The following is a 24,792-nucleotide window of genomic DNA, read 5'->3' as shown; positions in this document are numbered from 1 at the left end:
AAAATCCAGGTTTTTATCCTCTCAACCCCACCAGGCAAATTGCAACACCTCTGTGAATCAGAAAAGTATTTATGTGTCTTCATTTTGGAAGAAATACATCCTTCATATATTTCTACTGTAGAAATTGTGCAGAGCAATTTAGGGCAAAGTTCTTTGGCTTGGCTTTGACCTTGATGCCATGGTAGAGGCAAAGCCCGACTTCATCTCAGCTGTCTTGCTAGCAAAACAGTCATGACAGGCCACCAAGTGTTTCTCCCCACTCCTAAGAGTTCCTGATGTAAAAGCCCTCTCACTATTTAGAGCAGTTTCGTTGGACAAGTCTGTATAGATGCAGTGATGACAATGAAGTATTATTATTATTTTAATGTAGAAACCTGAATCTAGAAGAATTTCTTGTGAACAGGTTTGTAATGTATAGAAAATATGTTTAAGGGCTTTCAGATATGATCTATATTGTTCCTGTTCCTCTTAAGGAAAGTATAACAATGACAGAATGTATTTCAAGGAAGCTGAGGGAAAACGTAATGGAAAAGCACTGTGGAGTCATGATTGGCATTGCAGTTTTCCTTTATGCGTAATGATTTCTAAGTGAAAAGTTAGATTAAAGGCAAGGTGAAGAGAAATGTTTAGGGTTTTTTTTAAGCCTGTGCTCTGTGTAGCTGTTTATAATATACTGCAACTTGACAACATAGTTTGAGGCAATTCTTGTACTGAGTCAGTGAAGATTCAGGAAGGAAGAGCAAGTTCAAGTTGACAGATCCCATAGGGGTAGAATGCTCGTCTGTTACACCGAAGAGATACAAAAAGAGTCTAGTGGAGCCTTCAAGACTAACAGGTTTATTGTGCTATAAGTGGGCTCTAGTCAATGAAAGCTTGTGCCACAACAAATCTCGTAGGGCTAAATGGAATTTGATGTTAATTGTGTATAAGCAACTATTGTGCTCAGCTTGAAAAGGAAGAGCAAGATTAAGGCCTTCTCTCTTGCTCCTGACATAAATTGTCCCCTCAAACTGCTAGTGCATCATGTACTATGTTAGACCCAGTTGGCCCATAACCTATTAGACTTGGGCCCCCCATTTGTTGTTGATACTACATCACACTTTGACCAGTGTAATGAACTGAGTATTGAGTCTGGACTAAGGATTCTGAGCTCCTGTGTTCTGATTCAATACATGATGTCCAATCACAGATCATTTCAGGATTTGGGCCTCTGCCATTGGCCCTTGAATTCTGAGTCGTGATTCGCAACTTGGAAGTTTAGGCAGCCAATCACATTGGGAGTGGGAGTGGCCCAGGCTTTCAGGAATGTATATAAGCAGTTACTTTGCCCTTGTTTCACAATTAGTTCAATAAAGGTTCTTGCTGTTATCGTTGTGTCTTTCCTCATGGGAACCCACCTAGACTTCACTTTCCATCTTTTACAGCAGGAGAAATGTAACATCTCATTTTATTTGAAAGACAAACATCAGAGAGTGTAAGTGAATTAGCAATCCAGGTGTTAATAACATGTCTATGATAGGGTTTCTAAAACAGCAGCTGTTTGTCTTTACCTCTATGAAATGTTGCTAAACATTTTGCTTTAAGGGAAAAGACACCTAGTCAAAGTTATTTGTAATGAAGCTGGGAAACTAAAGAGAGAAGGTGATAAAGAATAGAAAATACACTCTACCATATTGTTTTATTAGGATATAAGATGGGCAAAGTGCTGATATTAAAGTGTAGTTTTCTTTATTTAAAATCCCCTGCTTGTGTGATAGTAGATCTGGTAAACTTTTAGGAGCAATTATTATTTCCATAAACCATAGTAATAACAAGTCTTTCTATTAACATGTAATAAGCTTTATGATGCTATGTGATTGCATGCTAACTTCCTTTTTTTACCTTTGCACTTTGAATTAACATCTATTTAGTAAAAGAACATCACTTTCCATCACTTTTGGTTTAGAATCTGATTTTTATAAATTTCTCATATAAATTTCTCATAATCAGATGCCTTTACTCTCATTGATTCTCGCTATATTAGCCTTGGTGTACTGTATCCCCTTGTGCAAGACTGTACACTCACTCACCTTCTTAGTTCACTCTAGGCATCTGATAAAGTCAGCTGTTGCTTATGAAATCTCACTCCAGGTAAACCAGTTATGTCTCTCACTTGCCACACCAGTTTTATATGAGCTTCTACAGTTTAGCTAACTCAGCATGACAGATAATTCAGTCCAGTCACATTATATCTAGCTGCTGGGATTTAGTTCAGATTTACAAGTGTCTAGGGGGGTGTGGGTGTGGGTGTGTGGGTGTGTGTGTAGAGGTATGTGGCTTCTAAGGTTAGTGGAGTTTGGATGAAGTTGAGGTACACATTTGACTTTCATCATACATCCTAATAAGACACTTGCTTGGAAGTCCCATACATACAAAAATACATACAGTCATACTTCGGGATGAATACGCTTCAGGTTAAGCATTTTCAGGTTGCGCTCCGCGGCGACTTGGAAGTAACGGAGTGTGTTACTTCCGGGTTTTGCTGCATGTGCAAACGCTCAAAATGATGTCACACGCATGCGCAGAAGCGGCGAAACACAACCTGCGCAGACATGCAGTCGCGTGTTACGTTCGCTTCAGGATGCGAACGGGGCTCCGGAATGGATCCCGTTTGCATCCAGAGGTACCACTGTACATACATACTGAAGGGTTTGGAACCAGTTTATTTAAGAGATTGTAATACCCCATCTGTACCTATTTGATCCTTCCAATCTGTGGAACAAGCACCACAAAATAACCATTCTGCATTTGTAAGGATTCATGCCTTTAGTGTGACAGCAGCTGTACTTTGGAGCTCCCTGCTTATTGACATTAAGCACCATCACTGCATTCCTTTCGATATCTGCTGTAAACTTCTGTTTAAGGGCTGTGAACATACATAAAAAAGGTAGCATTACTTCCTTTTGCTGAATTTAGCCTCTCAAAATCATTACTGTCAAAGTGAAAAGCAGACCTTTGTCTCAGCACCATTTTTGTCTTTGTAAAACTTGGACATTTCCCCTAGCATTTCTCTCCATCCATCAGTTGCCTTGTTTGTTAACTGACATCCTCATTAGACTTGTTTGAATTCTCATTGGTTTCTTCAATATTTCAGCTTCACTTCCTCTAACAGAACTTAATGAGGCTAGCCAGTGTTTGTTGTGGGTCTCTGTTAAGCTTCATTACAGCTTGGCAATGGTAGCCAGTGAAATGTGCCTTCTGCAACCCATTTCTTCCAGGCTTATCAAACAGAATGGACTGCAAAATGGTGGACTTCATTCGTTTGATTTACTCTCATTGATTCTTGTATGTGGCAACTTCTGACACCATATTGTGCATTTAAAAACTTCCTGAACCCTGTCTTTGTGAGTGAGTTATGCTGCTGTATCTCCAGCTGAGCTGGAATGTGCAGCTTATGGCAGTATGGCATGGATGCACTGAGAATTGGCTAGAGATCCAGTGGATCATAACTCTTGTGTTTGCTCCCATAGTTGAGACATGACCTTCAGGAGATCTGCTATTGACTGATGGAATAGAATTATGGAATCATAGAGTTGGAAGGGACCCCAAGGGTCATCTAGTTCAACCTGCATCAATGCAGGAATAATACTAGGAGTGTCAGGAGTTCCCAATATAATAATACTAGGGTACTAGGAGTTCCTTTGCTTACCATAGTTGATGAAGGTTTGAAGACTCTGGCTGTGTTGGCACAAAACAAGTGTTTGTAGTGAGTTTGTGGCAGACCGAAGCAGGTGGCTAAGCCCTTCAGAGTCAACTTGGCCCCTTTTTTATATTTTCTATCATATATAGATAGATAGATAGATACATATTCTTTTTTCGTTGTTATCACTTCACATGCCCATTTCTATTACATGCAAGCTAGCCTTGACTGCCTTGAGAGTTCAAAGTGTATTGTCAAGAAGTGAGTGTTGATTGTTCCCCATTTATTTTAGAATAGGGTTCTCTGTCATTAGTTGTGACTCTAGGCTGCCCTAGCAATCCACAGTTGCTTCCTCGCCTAACATATATTCTTTCCTCACAAAAGAGGAAAAACAGGTAGTTAATATGCAGGGAAACTAAGGGAACATATGCCCAGATTTTATGTATGAATGAAGGAGGGAAGCTGTAACACAATAGACACAAATTAACTTATTGACGTATAACCTTTGATAGGGCACAATGTTCTTTAATCAGGAAGTGATGTGACTGAGAAGATAGCGAACAATGGGTGTCACACCAAGTTAAACAGAAGTAATGATAACGGGAATGAAACACATACTTTGTTCAGGCTAAGCATATCACTCTGGCAAATCATTGTTGTGTATCATAGAGCCTGGAGACAAAGATGTGGGTGTGAGCATGGTCATGCCTTCTCCCTTTCTGAAAACCATTTGCCCTGATTTTAAAAGCTGCAAAGTGTTGTCCTTCCTTTTTCAAAAAAGTATTTCTAGCTGGTGCTGTTCTGAGGTCTGCAGTGGACAGGGCATCCTGCCCAACACAAAAATGATTCTCAGTGTTTTTCTAACCAATGGAGAATCAACCACATTGGTACTTTTCTGAGGAAGTACCGTATTTTTCGCCCCATAGGACGCACCGGCCCATAGGACGCACCAGGTTTTTTGGGGGGGAAATAAAGAGAAAAAAAATTATTTCCCCCCAGGCGCTTGTGGGACCGGCAGCGGGGAGAAGCGCTCTTCTCCCCGCAGCCCTCCTGCAGATCAGGTCCGGGGACAGAGGGGGGACGCGCTGCGCCTCCCAGCTGTCCCCGGAGCTTGCGGGGCAGGCAGCGGGGAGAAGCGCTCTTCTCCCCGTCGCCCGCCTGCAGATCAGGTCCGGGGACAGAGCTAGGACGCGCTGCGCCTCCCAGCTGTCCCCGGAGCTTGCGGGGCAGGCAGCGGGGAGAAGCGCTCTTCTCCCCGTCGCCCGCCTGCAGATCAGGTCCGGGGACAGAGGAAGGACGCGCTGCGCCTCCCAGCTGTCCCCGGAGCTTGCGGGGCAGGCAGCGGGGAGAAGCGCTCTTCTCCCCGTCGCCCGCCTGCAGATCAGGTCCGGGGACAGACGGAGGACGTGCTGCGCCTCCCAGCTGTCCCCGGAGCTTGCTGTCCCCCCCCCCCAGGTGCGCTGCGCTAAGCCCGAAGCTTGGGGCGTGCGGAGCTCAGCGCGCCCCAAGCTTCTGGGTGCTGGCAAGGTCTCCGCTAGCCCTGGGAGAGCTGCGCGGCTCTCCCACGGCTAGCGGAGCGCTGCGCTAATCCCGAAGCTTGGGGCGTGCGGAGCTCAGTGCGCCCCAAGCTTCTGGGTGCCGGCAAGGTCTCCGCTAGCTGTGGGAGAGCCGCGCGGCTGTCCCAGGGCTAGCGGAGCGCTGCGCTAATCCCAAAGCTTGGGGCGTGCGGAGCTCAGCGCGCCCCAAGCTTCTGGGTGCCGGCAAGGTCTCCGCTAGCCTTGGGAGAGCTGGGTCTCCCACGGCTAGTGGATAGCTTCCTGAAGCCTGGAGAGCGAGAGGGGTCGGTGCGCACCGACACCCCTCGCTCTCCAGGCTTCAGGGAAAGCCTGCATTCGCCCCATAGGACGCACACACATTTCCCCTTCATTTTTGGAGGGGAAAAAGTGCGTCTTATAGGGCGAAAAATACGGTAGTAATTATTTCATAGCAGCTGCAGAGCAGCCATCTAAACAAAGTTTTTTAATACCAAGAAAACTTTCTAATGCTAAGAAAGTGACAACTAAACTAACTGAATATGGTATATCACAAATTTATAACTACCCTGCAGCTGGTTACAAAATGAATCACTATTTTCAATATTGTTAATGTCGGCTTATGTTAAGGTGGACTTTACAAAACATCTTATTGTGGGTTGACTGCTGTGTTACAATGATTTCTGCATTACAATGCGTTTCTCATTATTTACTGAAATCAAGGAAAACGGGCTTTTAAAAATATCTTATTATGTTTCTATTTTCCTTTGTGAGCTAGTTTTGAAGTATTTTGTTAGACCAAAAAGGTAACAGAAGTATTTTAAATAGCTAGGTTGATTTTTTATTTTTTTTTAAAAAAAAATTATATCCTTTTATTTTTCTGTTAGGAAAAATGGGTCTTATGGACAATAGAGAACAAATTAGCAATTAAGAAAGAGTTGCCAGCAGTAGTTCCTCTATCTGTGGGTTAAACCACAGAGCCTAGGACTTGCTGATTAGAAGGTCGGCGGTTCGAATCCCCATGATGGGGTGAGCTCCCTTTGCTTGGTCCCTGCTCCTGCCAACCTAGCAGTTTGAAAGCACGTCAAAGTGAAAGTAGATAAATAGGTACCACTCCAACGGGAAGGTAAATGGCATTTCCGTGCGCTGCTCTGGTTCGCCAGAAGTGGCTTAGTCATGCTGTCCACATGACCCAGAATCTGTACGCTGGCTCCCTCCGCCAATAAAGCGAGATGAGCGCCGCAACCCCAGTGTCGGCCATGACTGGACCTAATGGTCAGGGGTCCCTTTACCTTTACCTTTAAGTGCATTTCTTAAATATTTGAGATTGCAATGCTTTCCTCCTGTTCTGCATTGTACTGTTGTAAACAAAATCTGCCCTTTTTCCCTTATGGGGTATCCAAGAGCCCGTATCGAGTCCTTACCTGGGTTCCCTATTGGTAGGATAAAATAACAGAGGCCAACCAGAGAATATTGAGAAGCAAAGCAGCTAGTAAGCCCGATCTTTATTGATCTGTTGCAACAGGGTACTCCCCTCACATGCCGGAAAGGAGGAGGACCTCGAACAATGGCGTTCAAGGCCTTATATAGACATTTTAAATTCCCTGCCCTGGAGCTCAAGACCACCCCTCCATACATCATACATACATCACAGAAGGGGTGTAACCCAAGACCACCCCCCACAAACATCATACCTACATCACAGAAAAGGTGGTCTACAATAGAAATTTGAATGTTTTTCCTGTCTGCCAGGTTTTCTGATAATGCCTTATCTGATTGCCTTTCCTGGTAGTCTGCCACCCTTTGAGTTGGTGATTTCCCAATTCCTGAGATAATGGGAAGGCTCCCTGACCCCCTCCCTCCTTGCAGAGAAAACATTTGGTCAGTTCGGGAGTCAAAATGGTTTCAGGTTGTCAGGAAAGCACTGTTTAACGTTTGGATAAGATATGATTTATGTACTTGCTTGGTTGATACATTTGTGAACATTTATTATTTATACAAGACCTTAAATTTTATTATTACAGTAGTATGTTTTGCTCATTGCAAACACAAATCCTTGGTACTTTTTTATACAGTACATACGTTGTCCAATTTTTAAAAATTGCTCTTTTTCTTTCTTTTTTATTTGGAAAACGATGCAGGTTTGAATCTAGAAAGGCCAGGTCATTTCATGAGTAACATGCACCTCCTAACTCTCAACATCACTTTCATTGTGATCCTCCCTGCAGGGTGCTAGGTCTTGGGGGAAACAAATATTTGAATACAGGTTCAACAAAATGTCCCCTCCGCAAGTCACTTCCAATCTGTTAATGCTCCTTTTAAGAAACCAGGAGAAAATGAAGCTGTTTAATTCAGAAGCGGCACAAACTCCTGTTCATTACTATGTGTACCCAAAAGGATTCGTCAAAGAGCACTCGATGCAATGACAGGCTGACAAGGGCCAATTTGTGAATAACTTGTCAACAGCTTGAATGAAATTCTAGAAATCCATAACAGGTGCTCTGTAGCTGTAATCGAGTGACAGATGGATTAGATACACAAAACCACAACAAACTGACTGAACAAGAAAGGGAGTAGGCACAAGGGCAAATGCAGGCAGGCTCATTAACTATGGAAGAGCACACAAATACATGAATGATTAAAGATGTTACACAAGACAATTTATGTGTGTGTGAAATATACTCGGAGTCGCAAAGTGATTTCATGCTCTTTATTCAGCTCATAGTGGTGAGGAGGAATGAATGAAAGTCCCTCAAAGTATCTGCCTTATATACATTATTTACACAATGGGCTGCACATGATTGGCTAATTCCGGAATTGTACTGTAAACCAATCAGGTTGTGGATTCACTTCAATCTGGAGCATGATTGGGTGGTTCCTGCCAACCAATCATACTGCTGCATTGTTCTAGGACCAATCAGACTGCTGCATTCTGAATCCTATTGTTCTAGGACCAATCAGACTGCTGCAGTTTGGATCCTATTCGACTCAGTACATAACACCCCTCCCCTCTAAGTTCCAGTCCTGCCCGGGAGGTCGCATTCATAGTCCTCAAGGTACGCTGGTGGCCTACGTGTGCGTTGCGGCCTGGGGTGTTCCCTGGTCCGGGGTTCAGGTTCTGGCTCGTGTTCCAAGGATGCTGGCTGTGATGGGGCTGTTTGGTCTGGCGCCACCGGCTCGCTCAGTCGTGGTTCTGGTTCCGGTGTCCTTTCGGCGTCCCGGGACCTCTCTGTATTTACTGGTTCTGCCTCTCCTGCTGGCCCCTGCTGCTCTATGGGCCTCACTGCCCCACTGTTCCCCTGGGACTCCTCTGACCTGTCCTCCTCCTCCTGGTTTTCTCCCGGGAATCGTCGCCGTATCTGGTCACAGTGGCGGCGCCAGCATTGCCCCCCATCCGTTAGCACCTCGTACGACACGGGGCCAGTGACCCTGGTGACTGTGGCAGGTATCCATGCAGGGCCTGCCCCAAAATTCTTTGCGTACACTGGGTCCTGGGCCTCGAAGGTCCGGGGGTTCCCGCCTTCCCCCACCACTACCTCATCCTGAGCTCTATCGGGGTGAAGGCGGTCCAATCTGATTGCAAGGCGCCGACCCATTAGTAGTTCAGCGGGGCTCCGGCCAGTCGTTGAGCTGGGGGTGCTGTGCTGTGCTAGAAGGAATGTGGCAAGGCGGTACTCCCAATCCCCTTGCGTCATGCGGCGAAGGGTGTCCTTGGTGGTCCGCACCATGCGTTCTGCTTGGCCATTGGTGGCAGGGTGGAATGGCGCCAAACGGATGTGGCGGATGGCGTTCTGCGCTGTGAAGGTTTGGAATTCTCCTGACGTAAATGCAGTCCCGTTGTCTGAGACAAGAGTGTCAGGGAGCCCGTGGGTTGCAAACAGCCTGCGTAGTACCCGGATGGCTGCGGATGTAGAAGTGGACGGTACCAGTGCGACTTCCAGCCATTTGGTGTAGGAGTCCACCACTATGAAGAATGTTTTCCCCTGAAAGGGGCCAGCGAAGTCCACATGCAGGCGTGACCATGGTGCTCGGGCGGACTCCCAGGACTGGACTGGGGCCCTTGGGGGATCTGGGCGGGATTCTTGGCAGGCCTGGCAGTGTTTGACCCAGGCCTCTATCTCTCCGTCAATCCCCGGCCACCACACATAACTCCTGGCAAGGGCCTTCATTCTTACTACCCCTGGGTGTGTCTCGTGTAGGGCTGTGAGGACCCTTTTGCGGAGGGGCTGGGGAACAACGACCCTGCTTCCCCATAACAGGCACCCCTTGTGGGCCGATAGTTCATGTTTGCGGGTTGTGTAGCTGGCGAATTCTGGCCCGGGGCTGCTGCTGGGCCATCCCCTCCACACCCAGTCCAGGACCCGGGAGATGACCCTATCTTTCTTGGAATGGTGTGCAACTTCTTGTGCCTGAATGGGGCGGTCGGGAAGCAGCTCCAGGCTCATAACCTCTTGTGCAGGTGCCGGGTTGGGGCCTGTTTCTGGTAGTGGTAGCCTGCTGAGGGCGTCCGCATGGCCCATCGCCTTCCCAGGGCGGTGAATCAGTGCATACTGGTAGCTGGCAAGGAAAATTGACCACCTGAGGACACGAGGAGACAGCACTTGGGGGGTCTGCTTTTCGGGGGCAAACAAGCCAAGCAATGGTTTGTGGTCAGTCACCACGGTGAAGGGCCGCCCGTACAAGAAATCATGGAATTTTTTTACTCCCTTCACGATTGCCAGGCCCTCCTTGTCGATTTGTGAGTAGTTCCGCTCGGTTGCGTTGAGTGTCTGGGAAAAGTATGCCACCGGTACCTCTCTTCCATCTGGGAGTTGGTGTCCCAGGACAGTGCCAATGCCATAGGGTGAGGCGTCGCATGCTAGCACCACCGGCAGCCTCTCGTCGAAGTGTGCCAAGACCGAGTTTGAGACAAGCAAGTCCTTGACTGCCTGGAATGCGGCCTCCTGGCGCTGGCCCCACACCCAAGGGGCCCGCTTGTCCAGGAGTCTGTGTAGGGGCTCCGCTACCGCCGCCTTGTGGGGAAGGAAGGAATGGTAAAAGTTCAATAGTCCCAAGAAGGCCTGAAGTTCAGTCTTGTTTTTGGGCGCTGGGGCATCACAAATGGCCCGTACCTTGTCCCCAGTCGGGTGGACCCCTTCTGCGTCCACCATGAATCCCAGAAAGTCCACCTGGGCACTCCAGAACGGTGCGGAGGCGGTCCTCAAACTCCTCTGGTGTGGGCCCGGCAATCAACACATCATCGAAGAAGGGGGTGACGCCAGGAATCCCTTTAAGGAGAGAGTCCATTAGATTCTGGAATATGCCTGGTGCCACGCTGACACCGAATTGCAGCCGCTTTACCCTGAATGCTCCTCTGTGCGTCACAATCGTCTGTGCCTCTGCTGTTGCCTCATCTACTGGCAGCTGTTGATATGCTTGGGCCAAGTCCAGCTTGCCAAAAATTTTCGACCCAGCCAGGGTGGCAAGGACATGGCTGACCACTGGCACTGGGATTTGCATGGGGCGTGAGGGCCTTGTTTATGGTACATTTGTAGTCTGCGCAGATGCGGACTGAACCATTAGGCTTGACAGGTGTGACGATTGGGGTTTCCCAGGGGGCATTAGGTACCGGTTCCAGCACTCCTTGCTCCACGAGCCGGTCCAATTCCTCGTCTATACGGGGTTTCAGAGCGAACGGGACCCGGCGGGCCTTGAGCCTGACCGGTCGTACTGCGGGGTCAAGCTGTAGAGCAATGGGGGGGCCCGTATACTGTCCCAATTTCCCATCGAAAACCCCCGGAAATTCCTTGCATATGGCGTCCACGTCCACTTGTAAGCTAGTGTGGTTCACCCCGGTGACAGCTAGCCCCAGTGGTCCAAACCATGCCAATCCCAGTAAGCTAATGTAGGGGCCCTTGACCACAAGCAAGTCTAGTTGCCGCGTCCGCCCTCGGTATTGCACCCTGAAGGTCCCCACCCCCATTGTGGGGACCTTACGTTTCTGGAAGTCCCGGAGGGTGAATGGGGCCGGCCTGAGTTTGGGACCCCCAGTAGGACACAGTTTCCTTAAGGTCCTTGCCGAGATTATGGATAGAGTTGAACCCGTGTCAAGCTCCATGCGGCATGGGGCCCCCTCTATCTGTACCTCTACATAAATTTTCTCTATGTTGGGGTGGGGCAACTGGTATACCTGGAAGTCCGTGAGCTCCGTCGCGTTGCCTTGGTGCGTTGGGCCCCGGGACCTGGGGCTCTTGGATTGGTCGTCTGATGCCTGGCGTCGGGTGGGCCGAGCCCGACACACCCGGGCGATGTGTCCCGATTTTCTGCACTGTCTGCACTCTGCATTGCGGAAACGGCAGGTCCTCCTCTCATGACTTTCTCCACAGCTTGCGCAGTTCCCTCCTTCTCGTCGAGGCAGCTGTGGTATGTGGGCTGCTTGAGTGCGCTGCTGTACTCGGTGCACCTCCTCCCTGTCAGATCCTGAGTCGTCGGTGAGGTCTTCATGGTGGACCCTCGGTTGGGACGGCTGGCTCGGCCGTGCCTCTTGTGTCGACCTCTCGGCAGCTTCCGTTGCCAGGGCCTCCTCCAGAGCGACCTGGAACGTTAGGTTCTTCTTAGCGTAGAGGCGTCGTTGCAGCCTCTCATCCCTCAGGCCACCGACGAGGCGGTCACGAAGCATGTTCTCCAGCTCTGAGAAGTTGCAGAACCGGGCGGCTTGGCGGAGAGAGGTCACAAACCCAGTTATGGTTTCCCCAGGGGCTTGCCGCTTTGCGTAGAAGGCATTTCGACGAGCCACCACTGAGGGCTGTGGCGAAAAGTGCCCCTTCAGCTGTTCCATTATTGTTTTGTATGGAACAGTAGCCACGTCTTCAGGCGCAAGGAGAGCCCGGGCGATTTCAAATGTCTCCTCTCCGCAGACGCTGAAGAATATTGCCCTCTTCTTGGCGTCTTCATCATCGGTGACCCCTTTGGCTTCTAGGAGGAAGGTGAAACGGGAGGCGTACGCTTCCCAGTCTCCAGATGCTGGGTTGAACGGCGAGAAGCTGCTGTCAGTTGCCATTCTGAGTTCCTTGTGTCCCGGAGCTGAAGCCTGGATACACGGTGCGAGGCAGCAGTGCGGCAGGTGGCGGTGCTGCGGTGCTGTGTGTGGCAGTCAGCTCAGCGGGATCCCATCCTCGTCGCCAGTGAAATATACTCGGAGTTGCAAAGTGATTTCATGCTCTTTATTCAGCTCATAGTGGTGAGGAGGAATGAATGAAAGTCCCTCAAAGTATCTGCCTTATATACATTATTTACACAATGGGCTGCACATGATTGGCTAATTCCGGAATTGTACTGTAAACCAATCAGGTTGTGGATTCACTTCAATCTGGAGCATGATTGGGTGGTTCCTGCCAACCAATCATACTGCTGCATTGTTCTAGGACCAATCAGACTGCTGCATTCTGAATCCTATTGTTCTAGGACCAATCAGACTGCTGCAGTTTGGATCCTATTCGACTCAGTACATAACAGTGTGCTTCCTGCTCAACTTCATGCTGGTTGTAAAGGGAACTGTGCAAGCAGGAAAAGGTACCTGTAGGTTAGAAACCTACAGAAAAAGCTCTGTAGGTTATCTACTCCAAACCCCTTAGACAAAGCATCCTTCCAGAACCCACTTCACTCTACATTTCTGGTACTAGGCAATAGTGGGGATGGCGAAAGAGGTAGAAGGTGGACAAAAGGCTCCATTTTGCTTCTTATTGCTGTTGCAGCCACCACTACTATGACTTTTAAGAAGGGAAGTGAGCTACTGGGCCCAATTCACTTTCATCTTCTTCATTGTCCCTTTGAGGGACCCAAGTGCCTCAAAGAGCACCTACCTCAATAACAGCCACCTCAGGTCCTGTCCTACAATCAGTGGCGGTGCCACTGCTGGGTATTGAAGAAGAAGAAGAAGAGTTTGGATTTGATATCCCGCCTTTCACTCCCCTTCAGGAGTCTCAAAGCGGCTAACATTCTCCTTTCCCTTCCTCCCCCACAACAAACACTCTGTGAGGTGAGTGGGGCTGAGAGACGTCAGAGAAGTGTGACTGGCCCAAGGTCACCCAGGAGCTGCAGGTGGAGGAGCAGAGACTCGAACCCGGTTCCCCAGATTACAAGACTACTGCTCTTAACCACTGCACCACACTGGCTCTCAGTGCCCAATTGTGTTAATCTATAGCAGGACCTTCTTGGTGGTGGCTCCCTGTTTCTGGACTGCTCTTCCTAGTGAGGTGCATCTGTTCCTCCTCACTATTAATTGTTGGGAGAAAAATTTAAAAAATCTGTTTACCCAGGCATTTGATGTCCAAAAGTTTCTGTTCCTGGCAACCTTGAAACTACTGCCGTGAGAGTATGTGATTGCTTTTAGGTGTTGAATGCAGCAGTACTTCCAAACACCAGTGGCTGGAAACCACAGGAGGGGAGAGTGCTCTTGTGCTTGAATCCTACTTACTGGTTTCCTATAGGCATCTGGTTGGCCCCTGAGAGAACAGGATGCTGGACCAGGTGGCCTACTGGGCTGACCCCTCAGGCTCTTCTTATATTCTTACATTTTTAAGCCCTGCTTGTGGTTAGTGATGTGATGTGAGGTGAGAATATTCTCGAGAAGGAGAACATCCTCGAGAGTATTCTTTGCTAGAAAATTCTCCGGAGAAGATGCTCCACAAACTGTAAATTCTAATGTAAGAACCAGTTTTACAACCCACATTTAAAAAATCTAGTAAATAATAAGTCAAGCTGTGATATTGCCAGTGTAAGTAATGATTTTTTTTGATCCAGTTACATTGCTGGGCACTGTGTCATTCATTCACCATTGGCAGTTCTGAAACTGAGCTACTGAAAACTTTTTTTCTTCTTTTCTTTTTTTAGTTTTAAAAATGCTATTCATTTTATTTGATGAACACTTGAATTTGTATGTATTTCAACTATATGTAATAGCCTTTTTCTATTTTGGTGTGACGTTATTCTTAGCAATTCTATACCCTTGGCTATACAGTGTGATTTTTATTTTTTTTACAGAAAGTAGCTTTAATGCTTTATACACTTAAAGTACCTAGGCCTATACAATTAAGTGTAACAGCATGTGTGGTGGCCTTGATTTAAACAATTGACGTTTCTTTATTTTTATTTAGTGCCAGTAACTGGTTTTTGCAGTGCCATTCAATGGTACAAAGTGCCATTTACCAGAGATTGACATACTGGTAATATACTGACATACTGAAATATATTCCAATGTAATTTATATCAGTATATTCCAATGTAAATTATATCATTTTCAATGCATTAAAATGAATATTCTCCTATTTGAAATGAAAATTCTCTAATATCATTAATTGAGAGAATATTCTCCAAAAGATTCTTCTTGAGAATTTAACATCACTACTTGTGGTTATTGCAAGAGGTACACTGGTGCTTTTCTGTCACTTCATTAATTGCATTTATATGCTCCCTTTCTTTCAAGGCAGTTTGCAGTTTAAAATATTAATTTAATATCTGACAGTCTTGAACAGCAATTTTCTTTGAGATGACGATGTGGCTGCCTTAAAAGCACTGCTGTACAAGATGGGTCTTTGGTCTGATCCAGCATTCTGTTCCTTGCTGTATCCTGTAAAGTTCCTTTACCAGTGGCGTCGCAATGGGCGGTTCGCCCCAGGGTCCATGTCTGCTGCCGCAGCTGCATGTAAAGGATCCTGGCACTGTCTTTACGGCACCGGAGTGGTGCCGCTAGCAAACCACTATGTATAGCACATGTGCAGCATTACTACATACGGTGCATGCGTTGTACATAGCGGCGACACACATGCACCTTATGTAGCGACGCCTGCCCCGGGTGTCATGACGCCTTCCTTTGCCCCTGTCCTTTACATCCTACTTAGGGCTGCTGGAGAAATTAGATTTGGTTTACATTTAAAGGTGAGTGCAGCCATTGTTTAAAATTCACACTTCTTCTGTTTTTGCAGTGTGGTTCTCCAGCAAAGTAATGTGTATAATAATGTAACTTCTAAGTGACCATTCCTGCAACTTGTAGCAGTGAGTTTCCTAGGCATATGCATTGTGTGAAGAAATATATCCTTTTGCATGTTTTGAACCTCTCATTATTTAGCAGCATTGGATGGCTGGTGAGTTCCAGTGTTTTTGTTTTTTTTTAAATTGAATGTTATCCATGTAACCCAAAAAACAAAAAAAGCATTAAGAAGACAAACAAATATAAACTATAACAAACAAAACCAAGATTGACATAGGATGTTACATTTGCAAGAAGAAATAAAAACACAAAATTCATAACATTGTTTCTTACATTGTAAACTGCCCTGTAATCTTTGAATGGTGGCATATAAATTTAATTAACAATAAAATAATAATAAAATCTGGCTGGCTACTATAGAAAACAGAATGGTGGTCTAGACTGGCCTTTCGTCCAATCCAGTAGGGTTCACCATATGTTCTTAAGTTAAATTTCATTCTGTTTAATTTTATCTTTTGTCTTTTGGTATCTGCTCTTACCTGGAAGGCAAGGAATGGCTATCAATTAAAATCAATCAATAAGCCAACTAAAGCAGTCTCAGAAGGAGTAATAGCCAGTTTTTGTTTTTGTTTTTTTTAAAAAAAGCTCCATAGATCTGGGTATGAGTCCTCCTTCATTAAACATCTGCATTGTGTCACCATCGAGAAATGCAAAAGGAAGGCAGCTTTAATTCATATCCTATCCTGCTTTAAAGGGAAACATGGAGAAACCAAGGGAATGAAAGCACCAATAACAGGGGAGAAATGTGTGTGAGAGAGAAAGACTGGGGTGTAAATGAAATCTCAAGCATGTACCCAAATTAAAATTGCATTGGCCCGGCAACAACAGCAGCAAGGATACTCGTAGCTAAGCATTGGAAAACTCAAGATTTACCCACACTGGAAGAATGGCAGATGCAACTGATAGACTATATGGAACTGGCCGAGATGACTGGCAGAATCCGAGACCTGGGAGAGGAGACGGTAGAAGAAGACTGGAAAAAAATCAAGATTTACTTGCAAAAGTATTGTAAATTGTATGAATGTTAAGCAGGATGCTTGATTATAAACAATTTGGCACCATTAAAACGAAATGAACTATGAAGATAAGTTAAACTCAAGAAAAAACAAGTTTTTAGATAATTATTAGGCTAAGTTTAATTTGTTAAGGAGTGAAATAAATGTATCTAAAATTTGAGATATAACATTGGAAAACTAGACAGTAAGGATGGAGACAAGGTGACAGATTGCTGGTTTATTTTTATAACCTGGAACGCAGGAGCGGGAGATGTGAGGAAGTCCAAAGGAGATAAGAAAATATGATATGATATGTAATATTTTTGTTTGCCTATTTATATTGTAATTAAAAAACCTTTAATAAACATTATTAAAATAAAATAAAATAAAATAAAATTGGCCCGACTCTTTGAAGACGTACTTCTTCATGAGCACTTAAAACACCCTGCATACTGAATAAAACGGCCAGCAAAGAACTGAGACCATTTAGTTTAAAGGGATGCAAAACAAACTGTCTCATATTGAAATGAGACCAGCTATGGCTGCAGTCAATAAGTGTATGCCATGTCAGGAATGATGTATTAACTGCACAGACTTTCTTGTAAGCAAGAGCCCCAGCCATAACTGGATGTAGAAGGTCAGCTCTTTTACCACTCACACCTCGGATTGAATCCTACAACGCTTCAATGGAAGTGAGCCTCATTGAGTTTAGTGAGGACTTGCTTCTGAGTATGCACACATAAGATTGCACTGTAAAAATATCACAGATAGTCACATTAAGCTGTTGTTATGCAGTGCATTATTGGGACTGTTGTCAAGGATTGTCAAAGCCCTGCTCATCTGAAGGCTTTCTGAGTGGTTTTAGGCAAGTTACCTATTATTCACTCACTGAATCAATTCCTCATCTGTAAAACTAGAATAATAATGACCAAATATATGGTTGTTTTTGTTTTTTTACAGTTCTCACGCTGTCCTGAAATGTCAGTATGAGGTAAAACTTTATCACCTTCTGAGGTAGTGTATGTTTATATCTATATTTATAGCCATTTCTGTCTACCTTGACATTGATAACTACTTGTGGTGTGCACTGACTCTGTGTGTGGGCCGAATAATGAGACAAAGTGATGTGAAGCTCTCTCCCCACAGCCCAAGTTGAAACATGATTCCAATAAAACTCCCAGGTTTGAACAGGACCCCCATAAAGCTATATGTTGCTCTATTATTTCTCTATTCTTCTAAACCATATCCATATCCTCCTACATTCTCCAATGAAAATAGGGACATCCTATATTTTCTTATATCTGTTTCTTTAGCTCCATGAGCATTGCAAGAAGTGAATGGCTGTACAAAATGTTGCCTGTGGAGTACTGAAGAGCCCAGCAGTTTGTTTTTTAACTTAAAAGCTTCATTTGAGGTTGGTTTTTTTTAAAGGAACTCTGCAGGCACCATCATGGAGACAGTGTAACATTGTAAAGTCTATTGGCAGGCACAAGCAAAAAGACCAGGCCAGAGTGACCCTTTACTGCTTTATAAAAGATCAATTAACAACAATAAAAATTATTAAAGATTTTAATTGTTTACAAAGGCATGTTCTTTATGTTCTTTAAAGTAGTTTATGTAAACATGTTAATCTTGTGATTTGTCCCCATTAGTTTGGTTTAAAGAAATAACCAATTTTAAGGTTTCCCTGTTAGAATTTGGTAAAGCACATCTACACATTAATTGCTATTGGATTAGAAAATTACACAAACCTAAAATACAGCATTTTTTTTTAAAGGCAGCAGGCTTTGAATCCTAACTTAGCTTTTTCAGTACAATACTGTGCATAATTGTGGTGAGAACTGCCACAGCTGTCTAGCTACATAGTTCCCCCGTACAAGACTGAACAGAATTTCTTGGGCAGGACAATGGGTATTATGAATCCAGTATGTATCTGTGCTATACTGTAGATGGGCCCTCTGTCAGTTTTAATTTTTTTTTTTTGGTAGAATAATTATTCTACTTAAATTCCAGTAGAGGGCAGCGGTACATAGGGATACATAGTAGCCTCTCCTTTTAACCATATTTTCCTATGGACCTTTAAGATTTTGGGCAGGTGTGTGTGTGTGTGTGTGTGTGTGTGTGTGTGTGTTTGTGTGTGTGTGTGGTTTGGTAAAGCAGAACTCAGCAGGTGAAATTCCGTTTGCCATGTGAACAGAAGAGTCCTATCCTGACAATCTTCTGGCAGAAAGCCACATGGCTAAGAAAGGTGGAACAGGCAGCCGTAGCATTTGCAAAATCTCACATCCAAAAGCTGTCTCCTCTTACAGCACAATCCTTTTCATGTTTGTTCATAGGCAAGTCCACCTGAATCTAAGCGGTGACGGCAGACTGAGGCCAGTGGGGCAGTGCCCCATCCAACCTTATAGACCAGCCTCTGTTGAAAGAAACATAAAAAGGAATGTGAATCAGGTGTATCACTTATCCTGACTAGAATGTTCATTCATACTGCAAATATAGCGCTCTCCCATGTTTAGTTCCTCATTCTCAATCACCATTTCATTCCGATAAACAGTGCACAAGAGAGACTCTAAAGTGATTTAAATCCCAGGCAAGTGATTTGACTGTAAAGAGGACAAAAATTATTCCAATTCTTCTATCTTTCCCTCCCACCTTCTGAAAGATGATCTGTCCCAGTGAGGCAAATGTGCAGCTCCAGCTCTTGGCTTTGACTTCGCAGCCTTGGGGAAAATGTAGGCTGCATCCAGCTGCAGGCACATTTCCTCAGAGTTATGGGAACTCTACCACAAACCCCACTTCTAACTCATCCCTATTATAGTCAAATCACCTGGCTGCCACAAAACTTCCTAAAAAGGTACCTTAGGGGTCTGCTATGAAGAAGGACTCTCTCTGACTCACTATAATTCGAGTGCTGCATTTCTTCTAGTTGAGTCCAGGAGTATGGTTAACGATAAAGGAAGCATTTTTCTAATGTTGCCTTTGCGTATACTATGAGAAGTTGTCATCTTTAACCCAACCCTTATTTCCAGAGTGATATGGAGGGTAAAGTTCGTTATTGAAGCTGAATGGGAAAATCCAAAGAAAATCACCAACATGAAATGAAAGGCCATAGCTCAGTCAGTGGTAGAGCAACCTCTTTGCATGTCGAAGGGGCCCTAGACATCTCTATGTTGGCCTGGGAACGTCCCCTCTGAAATCCTGGAGAACTGTTTCCATTAAGTGTACTAGATGGACCAATGGCTGATTTGGCCTAAGACAGGTTCCTATGTTCATGGATACATCTGTAAGGCAGAGTTTCCCTTCAGACTGCTTAATTTTCTTCTACCAAAACACTTTATTAAACAGACAAAGTTGATGAACCTGGAGAATTTCTTCTTCATTTTTACACACACAAGGTAAATTGTTTTGCCTTGCTCAGACATGATTGAAAATGCCATGCTGTTTTGTCAAGAACCCCATTTGATGCATAACTGTTCTGGCACTGATAGAGGAGAAAACATATGCTGTTTGCATGCCTCTATGGTTCTGCCTCCTCTGTAACACACACTGTGATTATCATTATGAATACTTTTTTTTTTGCCTGTTCTCATCGACACACAGCTGGTTGTGGGTGAAATGGAAACTGTGATGGGAATGCTCTGATGTCGCTCTCCTTAACTATACCTGCATGACACAGCCAGTTATATGTCACTACCTTTCAGATATCTGCTTCACTTCTACCTTGCTTCATCCTGAATCAGCAAGGGCAAATTTGCATGAAGAAATTGGCATTATGTTCATGGATAGCTCTTTTGGATGCCGTCCTGGATGTACAAATGAACCTGAGGGAGATGCTTCAAATCTTACCCCCTTTGTTCTGTAAATGGGAAGGGGTGTAGCTCAGTGCTGGAGCATCTGCTCTGTGTGTAGAAGATCCCAAGTTCCATCTCCAACATCTCCTAGTAGGGTTGGAAGAGACTTCTTCCTGAAAACCTGGTGAGCTACTGCCAGTCAGCATAGACAATACTGAGCTAGATGGACCACTGGTGTGGATCAGTATAAGGCAATTTCCTCTGTTCCTATCTTGGTGCTGATGACTTGTTTTTGTCATGGGCCAGGAGTTAGCTTCACCTGAAGAAGAGCAGCCTGAAGTGGGAGACAGTGGAGTGACTCCAACTGCAGCTGATCAGCCTTCAAGGACTCTGAGAAGGCACTGATGAGAACCAGCTAGCTTCAGCCTTCTTAAGCAGAGCTTCCAGCAGCAGTCAGGTGATGCTAACAAGGCTTGTAGTTCCTAGCCTGACCTTGCTGCTTTCTGCTCATCTTGATTCCAGACCCCAAGATCATCAGATTCTCTGAACCCTGGACTGTCTGACGATGTGGATTGCTGTTCACCTGACTCTAGGACTTGACCTACCTTTGGATGCTGACTCTGCTTCCAGGCAAGTACACATCAGAGATTCTTCTAGTTGGCTGGCCTCTCACTCGACATGGTCACTCAACAACAAGACTACTACAGTTTTGAGGGGTTAGAATTTATTTAAGTACCAAGTTGCTCTCATTACCAAACAAGTGATCAGCACTGTGAGAGGCCTGGTCCATAATATGTCAAGGGTGATATGGTTGCTGCTTCCCTGTACCTGGATCCCACATGTTCTCTGGTTAACATTTGGAAGAAGGAGGAATGTGAGACAGCAGATCACATTGGAAATAACGTCAGTTTTACAGGCCTTCCAGAAAGGCAAAACACCCAGAAATGTAAGGTTTGCTGTGGTTAGGAAGAGGCTTCAGAAAGTGCACGGAACATCTTTGAAAACCCAGTTTGTCATATTGTGTCATATTTGACACGAAACATCAAGATGAAGATTTCAAAGCAATATCTTAAAGAGACTAAATTCATCCACCATTATCTTCTTGTTACTTCAACCTATTCCAGGTATGTTGAGACAGGTGGAATTAGAATAGGCTTGTGTTACATGGCATAATACAGTGGTGCCTCGCTAGGCGAAAAGAATCCGTTCTGCGATTCTCTTCGTCTAGCGGTTTTTTTGTCTTGCGAAGCAAGCCCATTGACAGCTTAGCGGATTAGCACTACAGCTGTCTAGCAGCTTCTAGCGATCAGCTGTTAAGCAGCTTATCAGCGGAACAGCTGATAAGCGGCTTAGCGGCTTAGGAAAAGGGCGAAAACGGAAAAAACCCGCGGGGGGACGCAAGATTTTTTCGTCTTGCGAAGCAACCCCATAGGGAAATTCGTTTTGCGAAGTGCCTCCAAAACGGTTTCGTCTAGTGGGTTTTCCGTCTTGCGAGGCGTTCGTCTTGCGGGGCACCACTGTACTAATTTATTATGGCTTTCCCTGCAAGCGTCTCTGCTGAGTTTGAGGGATGCCTCTTTCATCAGCAGCCTATCATGCCACAACCCTGTGATTCTTGCATTGCAAGGGGTTGGACTAGAGGACTTTTGGATCCCTTCTAGAGGGATTCTATGATTCTGTAACCCAGGCAGAGCAGAAGAGTCCATTGACCCTTCAGAAAGGCATTTAGGGTGGTGGTGGCGGTGGCTGGACACAGTTCCTACAGTGTATTGAGAGTAAAATCATGTGGGATTGCTCTGAAAGCATTCCAGGAAGTACAGTCAATGAGAAGTTGTGGAGAAAGCCTTGTCCCATTCAGACTGGTGTAGGCTTCTGAACAAACAAAAGTTTAATGCATAGAGGAAAACCCTTGGCTACCTTGTAAGGCTGTGTTAGGTAGGTGGCAACCTTCTCCTGACAATTCCAGAGAAATTTCTTCCCTTCCATGATTTTTCACGAGGGTTTTTCCCCCACTCCCACCCACCCAGCCAATGGATGAAAAAGACAAACTTTCAGCATAGCTATAGTTCAACCCATTCCATAGCTGCACATTTACAACTGAACTCTCTTTTTAAAATGGAGTCTCTCTATACCAGGAGCAGCCAAGCTGAAATTGACAGATTTTCCCATCCCTAGCTACAAGACAAATCATGCTCAATGGAATTATCGAAAGAGTTACCCAATCAAACTGGCAGACTAACCACAGCAAACTGGCAGACCAGCAACAACAACACTTAGCCACCCTTCAGCCTAAGGTCCTAGGGGAAGTTACAATCATGTAAAAATACAATATTAAAACTGATATTGACACCATCTTTTGACACTCCAAAGGTAGGAAGATGATAGCAGTTCTACTGATAGGAGGACAGAGGGTTTTTCATACTGCTCAAGAAGCAAGCAGATGCCATGTTTTCCATGTTATATTAATCTGGCTTTTATATATATATATAACTTTATTATATATAAAGGGACACGGGTGGTGCTGCGGGTAAAACCTCAGTGCCTAGGACTTGCCGATCATATGGTCGGCGGTTCGAATCCCCGCGGCGGGGTGAGCTCCCGTCTTTCGGTCCCAGCTCCTGCCCACCTAGCAGTTCGAAAGCACCCCTGAGTGCAAGTAGATAAATAGGTACCACTTTATAGCGGGAAGGTAAACGGCGTTTCCGTGTGCTGCGCTGGTGCTGGCTCGCCAGCTGCAGCTTCATCACTCTGGCCACGTGACCCGGAAGTGTCTTCAGACAGCGCTGGCCCCCGGCCTCTTAAGTGAGATGAGCGCACAACCCTAGAGTCGGACATGACTGGCTCATATGGGCAGGGGTACCTTTACCTTTACCTTTATAACTTTATTAAATAATGCAATCAAATTTCCAGATATATCTGCAAAGAACACAATTATTTACAGTATGTTGAACATAAACTATGAAAGAAAACAGAAAATAAGAGAAAGCAAAAAAATGAAAGAAAAGAAAAAAGAAATACTATTTTCCATAAACGGGTAATTCCAGAATTACACTTACATACATTGTAAAATAGAAATCTTAATTAAAATATCTTAAAGAATATAAAGAATTTAATGAATTATGGAAGATATTAAGGGATCCAAAGAGATGGAAGTGAAGAACAGAGGCAAAGGAGAATTAAATAACATGAGAAGTTTGGTTTAGACGGTGGAAGTCTTTTAAGATAATCTGGCTTGTTTTAGACCTTTGTTTTATATTGTTGAATTTTCCAAAAACTCAAAATATTGGATATATTTTTAAACAAATAAAGCTGAATCCTACTTGAAAGCATTTTTAAGTCCTCTTTCATGAAATGCCAAAAAAATACGAGAAATGAGGACAGGAAAATGGTCCCAACAGTTAACTTGTGTCTCAGTGATACATGTGCTCATCTCCCCCTGGCTTTCAAACATGCCTTCCATCCCACCATTTGCATGCAAAGCTATTTCTCAGGAAATGTGTTCTTGGTCTTTACTAAGGGCAAGATGAACAGGTGGGTAACATTAGTAGGGAGGACAAAGTCGCTGCATGTGGTAGTAGAGCTCCTCTAGGAAAGATAATTTTGGATAAATGGACAAAAAGTGGGTCCATACAACATTTAATGGTTCAGTCCTTTAGTTCCTGAGTGTGTCCTGGAGGTCATAGGATTTTGCAGCTCTTCCTCTTTGTAGACACAAAGGGAGGTCCATCCTGGCAGTGTGGAAATGACCATTCCCAATGCTCTTTCACCATTGGTGAGAAGGGGAGATTCCCAAGGGCGTGTCAGGGCTGATTGGGGAGGTTTTGACTCTTCCAGATCTAAAACTGTTCCATTCTCTTAATACACACCAAAATGGTGCCTCTGTGTTTGTGCAGGAATACACCAGATATGCTGGATAGGCACTGAAACATTTTGTTGCAGATGTATTTTCACTCTGCTACCCTTCTTCCTGAGGTGTGATACCTTTCCATGTCTCAGAACGCCACTGGAGCCAACTCCAGAAGGCCATGGGTGCTTCAGCACCCACAATAATATATTTGTGGGGCTTGGCCCCCACAAATTCAATGGGCAACGTTGAAGCCCTTCATTGTGGGCACCCACAATCTTCAGTGTGAGATGGTACCTATGCAAAGTGCCACTAAAATACTGGCTGGCGGGGGCTCTGAGCAGTTTCTGTGAGGGGTTTGGGGGGATATGCAGCAACATTTTGTTGCCAGACTCAAAGTTTCCTGCAGTTAAGAACCACCTGCTGTTTCAGAGAAGTTGAGATCCAGCACACTAAACACTAGAGCTCAGAGAACGTCTGAAAGAGGTGGATCTTAACTGCAAAAAACCTTCATGCCAGCTTTTGTGTTTAAATGTATCAGATGCTAAAAGCAGTACAGTCATACCTCAGGATAAATACGCTTCAGGTTAAGCAATTTCGGGTTGCGCTCTGCGGCGACCCGGCAGTGACGGATCATGTTACTTTCAGGTTTCGCCACATGTGCAGACGGTCAAAATGACGTCACACGCATGCACGGAAGTGGCAAAATGCCACACGCAGATGCGCTGTGCCATCTTACGTGCTGTTCGGGATGTGAACGGGGCTCCAGAACGGAGCCCGTTCGCATCCCGAGGTACCACTGTACAAATTTATTCTATTCTTTCTTTTTTCTTTCTTTTTTTCTTTCTTTCTTGTTCTGGAGGCAATTGAACTTTGCCCATGAGTGATAGTACAATGCTTAAAAAGTGGTAGCTATGGCTTCCT

At 45.0% G+C, this 24,792-nt stretch overlaps 1 protein-coding gene across 10 annotated transcripts in view; it reads left to right on the top strand.

The window, feature by feature from the left end:
* The window catches only part of LOC310848697 (uncharacterized protein), a 51,480-nt gene that overhangs the window by 8,579 nt on the left and 18,109 nt on the right, over positions 1–24,792 (top strand). For 2 of the 10 annotated variants that reach the window (XR_014566515.1, XR_014566516.1), the window contains one exon: positions 20,331–21,194. The exons of 4 other annotated variants lie outside the window; for them this stretch is intronic. Coding sequence is in view for 2 of the 6 variants with exons in the window: in XM_083748136.1 (XP_083604262.1) it covers positions 17,194–17,247 (54 nt within the window). In the remaining 4 variants the exon portion in view is untranslated. Of the gene's footprint in view, positions 1–7,352; positions 7,600–17,193; positions 17,248–20,330; positions 21,195–24,792 lie in introns of those variants that run through there. 4 more of the 10 variants (XM_083748136.1, XM_083748137.1, XR_014566517.1 and 1 more) reach the window with 3 other exon arrangements.

Source organism: Podarcis gaigeae (assembly GCF_964106915.1).
Source record: "Podarcis gaigeae genome assembly, chromosome: 7".
NCBI classification, from domain to species: domain Eukaryota; kingdom Metazoa; phylum Chordata; class Lepidosauria; order Squamata; family Lacertidae; genus Podarcis; species Podarcis gaigeae.
This window is presented reverse-complemented; position numbering and strand designations above follow the sequence as displayed.